Here is a 5,366-nt window from a genome sequence, read left to right as displayed (position 1 = left end):
AACATCTGCTTCCTCGTAACTTCTCTGCATTAGTCTTACTCTCTGGAACCAGGAAGCCTTTTCAGAATAGAATTATTTGAAGACTTCTCTCATTGCCTCCTTAGTTTTTCAATTCTTTGAACCCAGAGTAAACAATCAAAAACTAGGGGGCCTTTCCATTAGTTTAGGCTAGAGACTCTCTCCCAGGGGTTGGAGGAAGAGAAGGAAATTGAGTCCTAGGTTGAAGCCAAGAAACAGCTCCCTGGTCTGCCTTCAGCCTACATATATGCACAGTTCCTCAGCACTGAGATGTCTGTAGAGTGGCATCTCTTCCGGAGGCTCTCGGCTCCCGAGGCTTTCATTTTGTGTAGCTGGCCTCAGATCATGACATCACCAGGAGCCTTAATATTAATGGCAATAATAACAATAGCAACAACACAAAATTTAAAGGACATTGACTTTCTGGACATCATGGGCCTGGATGCTTCCCTCAAGTACAGTGTTCATTACACGTTTCCGGGGCCTGCATAGGAGGTGCTCAGAAAAGAATGGTTTGTCAGCTAGCAGAGTCTCTGCAGTGGGGCCTTTCTGTGTTTTATTGCCCCTAGATGATGGCACTTTCATTACTAAATTATCTGTTCCTTGTCTATTTACCCACTTCCTCGTCCCCCTAGAACCAGCTTCTCAATCATTAATGTGCCTAGGAATCACCTGGGAATCTTGTTAAACTGTATATTCTGATTTAGTAGGGGGCCCACATTCTGTATTTTTTTTTTTTTTTGGTTTTTTTTCTCTTTATTCTCAAACTGACCGTGAAGGAGAAAACACATGGAACAGGTTAACAATGTGACTCGAATCTTTACTCTTTTCTTTCCGTCTCAGGGACTGAAACTGACACGCTTTTCATGATATCCTGGTCACCAGGTCCTCTTGTCTTTTTCCCTTCAGTCCTTTCCAAGAGGAGACGCGCTGCCTGGCATCCTGTATTATTCCTAATTTCCAGGTAGAAAAATGAGACAGACGAAGCGACATCTACAAACACCAGGGATTATGTTTTTTAAAAACAAGACAGATCTTCTTGCTTTAATTCTTCTCTACATTACCACGGCAAAATATTTATCAAAGTCCAAGAGATTACTGATACACAATAATGACCAACGACTTCGCATTAACGGAGCTATCGATAACTAATTCCCCAGTGAAGTAACTGGAAAGAGATTCAGATGTACAGGGTGACTCACTATTCTGTTTATACAGTTTTGAAACAACCATAACATTCAAACACCCAGAAAGTTCTAAGTAATATTAAATAATAATAACTCTGAAATACTGCAACATCTTGAGGTACTCTCTGAATGACCAAAAACAGATGAAATTTTGCTTGGTATCACTTAAGAGTTTTTTTACACAGAATTATTTTTAAAAATTGGTAATCCATGTAAGACATACACAAACCCCTTAACTGACTAGATTGTTCAATAAATAGAACTCCACGTTGCTTTGCTGTATGAACTAGCAAGCTTATAACTCAACAAAACCCTTTTAAGAAGTTCTAGTCTATAGAAGGACATGTTCAAATGGTTTGGTCCTATTAATTTTATTAACAAAACCCCCCAAATTCCTTTCTATTTCATTTCTCTGAACATTCTTTAAAGGGCCTGACTTGATTTCTGTCAAAATGAACCACAAGCGGAAGCCTCCAGTCTCCAGTTCTGCATGAGTCTCAGCTCAGCGTCAGCCAGCACGGCGACTGCTCGTGAATTTCCCATTGGAGATTTTTCAGTACCAACTTTAAGACTTTCCACAAAGTATCCTGTCCTTCTCTATGATTTTGGTAGAATGTCAAATTAATAATGACACGTGGTGTTCCTCAGCATAACCTGCCAAAATGTGATAATTTCCTTGGAAGAAAAGCCATGGGCTGCAATGACACGTCTGAGTTGACAAACATCCAAATGGATCCTATATAAAAAGAAAAGGTTTGTGTCTTCTGGAATATGAATGTCCACTTTTAATAAATTCAAACAGATGCCAACATAAACATCTTCAAACTTGATGGGTTTTACGTGACTCATCATTTCATAGATCCTGGGCACCAAATCTCTGGACATTATGTAACCCAGCCCACTGCAGTAGGGAGGGAACACCTTGAAGGGATACTCCTGGTATGAAATATGAGATTTTTGGTAAAATCCTCTATAGGAGTAATTATCAATGAGGGGATAACCTGTGAAAAATTTCTCTGACTGGTTTAAATTTAAAAGATACTTCACTAAATTGCCAGTGTTGATGAAAACATCAGTGTCTGTCTTCATGATGTACTTGGCATTGGGGCAAAACTCAGTTACCCACCTGAATGCCATAATTGTTTTCAAGGTCAGGTTATTATATGTGTCTAAAAAATCCTGTCGTATTATGTCGCCATAAAGAAGGTGTTCGTCCTCTAAGGACAATGCCAACACTTTGTCTTCCCTTTCAGCCTGTCGGCCTAGTAAGAAAAACGTAAGAACCTCATATCCCCACCAAGACTTTTTTTCACCCCAGGTAACTCTAATAGCCTGCCTGGCTTTCACATCTGAGGGGTGTGAGGTCACCAGGATGACAAGAAATGGGTTTTGAAGAGAGCAGTTTGAATGCTCTCGAAGCGTGAAGTGGAAGTCTTGTCTGTAAATGGGCTCATACTCGTAGAAGTACATCCAGTTGACGCGCTCGATCACGTTGTAGTGGGGCAGGCTGAGGTACCACATCACGAGGAAACTCAGGAGTGACAGCAGCAGGAGGCTCCACTTCAGGGATCTCAGCGACATCCTGCTCGGAAGGGTGGTCCCCGGAGCCAGGGCCACGCACGGTAGCTCAAAGGATGCGAGCCTCAGCTGCTGGAAAACTTCTTGATTTATTTCTCCTGTGTGAAAGACCTTCAATTTCCTCAATTGAACATTCAGTAGTAAGGAGTCGTCAAATAATGCCTGGAATTTAATGTGCATGTGAGTTCTCCTGCCAGCGGGCGTCTCACGTCAGCCTACCACAGTTCCACTTCCCTACTGAAGAACAGGGCCTCTCAGACTGGCTGACAATTCTGCAGGTCCCGCTCCTCAGACGCATGCCTGTAGAATTTCAGAGGAGACTAAAGCTTTAGCTGAAGTTTTTTGTTGTTTTCTGTATTCCATGCTTTAGTTAAAACAGATTTGCTGTGAACTACCGCGCCGCCAGCTCCCCGGGCGTGGCCGGCAGGGCGCAGGCAGGGAGGGGGCGGCGCCCGGAGGGGAGCAGGCCTGCGCCCCCCGCGCGCCCCTCTCGGGCCTGCCCCGGGAGCAGCCGGCTGCCCGTCACGGAGGCCCGGGCTCCAGGGCGCGGCTGCTCCCTGTGCCCCAGGGCCGCGCTCTTCCACATTCTGTATTTTTAAGAAGCTCCCCAGTAATCACAATGCTGCGGGTACTTGGACCACACTTTGAGCAGTAAGACTTTTATTGAGCCTTGCTGTCCAACAGAACTTTCTGCAACGATGGAAATGTTCTACAATCTGCACTGTCCAATATGGTAGCCATATCCACATGTGGCTATTGAGTACTTGAAATGTGCCTAGTGTGACTAAGGAACTGAATATTTAATTTTATTTAATTTTAAATAGTCACATGTGGCTAGTGGCTACTGTATTAGACAATGCAGTTCTACAGTAGGGACCAACCAGTGAAATTTTGCCGTAAAGAGCCAAATAGTAAACTTTTTAGGCTTTGTGGGCCATATGGACTCTGTCACAAGCATTCAACTCTGTCATTGTAATGTGAAAGAAAAAAAAGAAACACATAGACAATACATAAACAAATGGGCATGGCTGTATTCTACTAAAAGTTCATTGACAAAAGCAGGTGGCAGGCTGGTTTTGGCCTGTAGGCTATGGTTTGCAGACCTCTGCTTCCAAGTATAATTTGGTGATGTTCAAAGAAAGATTTAAAAAATAACCTGGAGCATATTCCTGAGATTGAAATAAATGCCTTTCTTTAAATTTAAACGTGAACTGCTTTTAATCCATAAAAATTCCATAAGCAAATTGTCTTTTAAAAATTGAAACGTAATGTTCTGTTATTGTATAAAATTATTGTCTATGAATGTTTATTACTATGAGTGTTTATTATTAGCCTGTTGGATAGCTGTTCTATACACACTCAGAGATAGTTTTTGTATGTTTTTTAGTCTTAATCTTTACTGCACTGCCATTTGCACAACGTAAGCAGGCTCTGTGTGCTATTATGCAGTTAAATACTTGTGAAGTACTAACCTCTCAACTTGATGGTTGTGGCAGTGGGGTTACTTTCTTTTAGTATGTGTACTCTATCAACACAAGAAAAATATATGTAGTCAGTCCCTGTTAATCTAACTGTATTTCTTTTTCTGTTGTTTCACAATAGCTGCCTGGACTAATATTTTATATATGTTGTATTAAGTTGGCAACATTTTTCCAGTTATGCAATCCATCTTGAAATATGAATAGCATGCTGGGGCATTGTTAGTTTGCATCATTAACCATTAGAAACAGTAATGAGTTATAGAGTAATCTCTCATTGTGCCAAGCACAAAATGTTTTTCTCTAAAACGAACAATCCAAAGATAATCACATTTTATAGATGCAAACGATTTCACATTTCTTATGAACACAATCTGTGTTCAAAAATCATTACTGTGCCAGTTTAATAAGCCATCACACTGAAATAGACATAAATGTGCCTGATGGAGATGATAAATATTAATGGGACCCTAGCCAGAATTTGTACCTCTGGTCTAGTGAGGAAGAGTTAATAACTGTGGCATGACCAAAATGGCTTAGACCCAGGGGTGTTCTGGGACTTTGAATGGTGGATCCTCCCAAGAATTGGCATTATCTACCCATTGTGCCCAAAGGCAGTCAATGGTCCAAATCACTGTTTCCAAAAGGATGCAGTGAATTTGTGCTCATTTGGGGCTTATATTGATATCTGAGGTGTACACATTCTAGTGGAAGTGACAAAGTAGCAGGCATCTGGGCAAAGGAGACGGTCAGGTGGGTTACTATGTCACGGTTAACGTGCCCGCGGAAGGGTGGGAAGTTGTGGAGCAGCAACCAAGTCAGTGATTGGTTGTGAGGACCAAGGGAAGGGAACTTGGGCTTTCTAAGATCCCAAGTCTTTTATGCTATGGCTCAAAATTTTTCCAGTGAAGAAGTAAGTATCATTAGAGTCTAGACATGTAATGTGGGATACAGGGTAAAGACCACGTGGATACCTATGGCTCTATCCTAGGCATCTCAGATCCTAGCTTTAGGGCACATAACTACTCTAGTCTTCAGTTCCTTGTGGAGCTAAGGCTTCTAATATCTTACAAGGCTGAATGGAGGTAAGGCAATAAGTCAAGAA

General features: G+C 41.7%; 1 protein-coding gene across 2 annotated transcripts; it reads right to left on the bottom strand.

The window, feature by feature from the left end:
* Window positions 1–760: 760 nt before the first annotated feature.
* On the bottom strand, window positions 761–3,318 carry LOC124246174 (UDP-GalNAc:beta-1,3-N-acetylgalactosaminyltransferase 1-like). 2 transcript variants are annotated; one of them, XM_046674151.1, is made up of 2 exons: window positions 2,662–3,318; window positions 761–1,941 (listed from the first exon to the last, which is right to left on the bottom strand). In XM_046674151.1, exons 1-2 carry the CDS (start codon window positions 2,961–2,963, stop codon window positions 1,827–1,829), a joined length of 417 nt encoding a protein of 138 aa, XP_046530107.1. In that variant the 5' UTR covers window positions 2,964–3,318; the 3' UTR covers window positions 761–1,826. The 2 variants fall into 2 exon arrangements, with proteins under 2 accessions (XP_046530107.1, XP_046530105.1); XM_046674149.1 differs by having other exon boundaries at window positions 761–3,318.
* Between the last annotated feature and the right edge of the window lie 2,048 nt (window positions 3,319–5,366).

Source organism: Equus quagga, chromosome 10 (assembly GCF_021613505.1).
Source record: "Equus quagga isolate Etosha38 chromosome 10, UCLA_HA_Equagga_1.0, whole genome shotgun sequence".
Classification (NCBI taxonomy): Eukaryota; Metazoa; Chordata; class Mammalia; order Perissodactyla; family Equidae; genus Equus; species Equus quagga.
This window is presented reverse-complemented; position numbering and strand designations above follow the sequence as displayed.

Excerpts from the sequence above, each read along its gene's own strand:
- LOC124246174 (XM_046674149.1), bottom strand. The coding sequence starts at position 2,963 with ATGCACATTAAATTCCAGGCATTATTTGACGACTCCTTACTACTGAAT.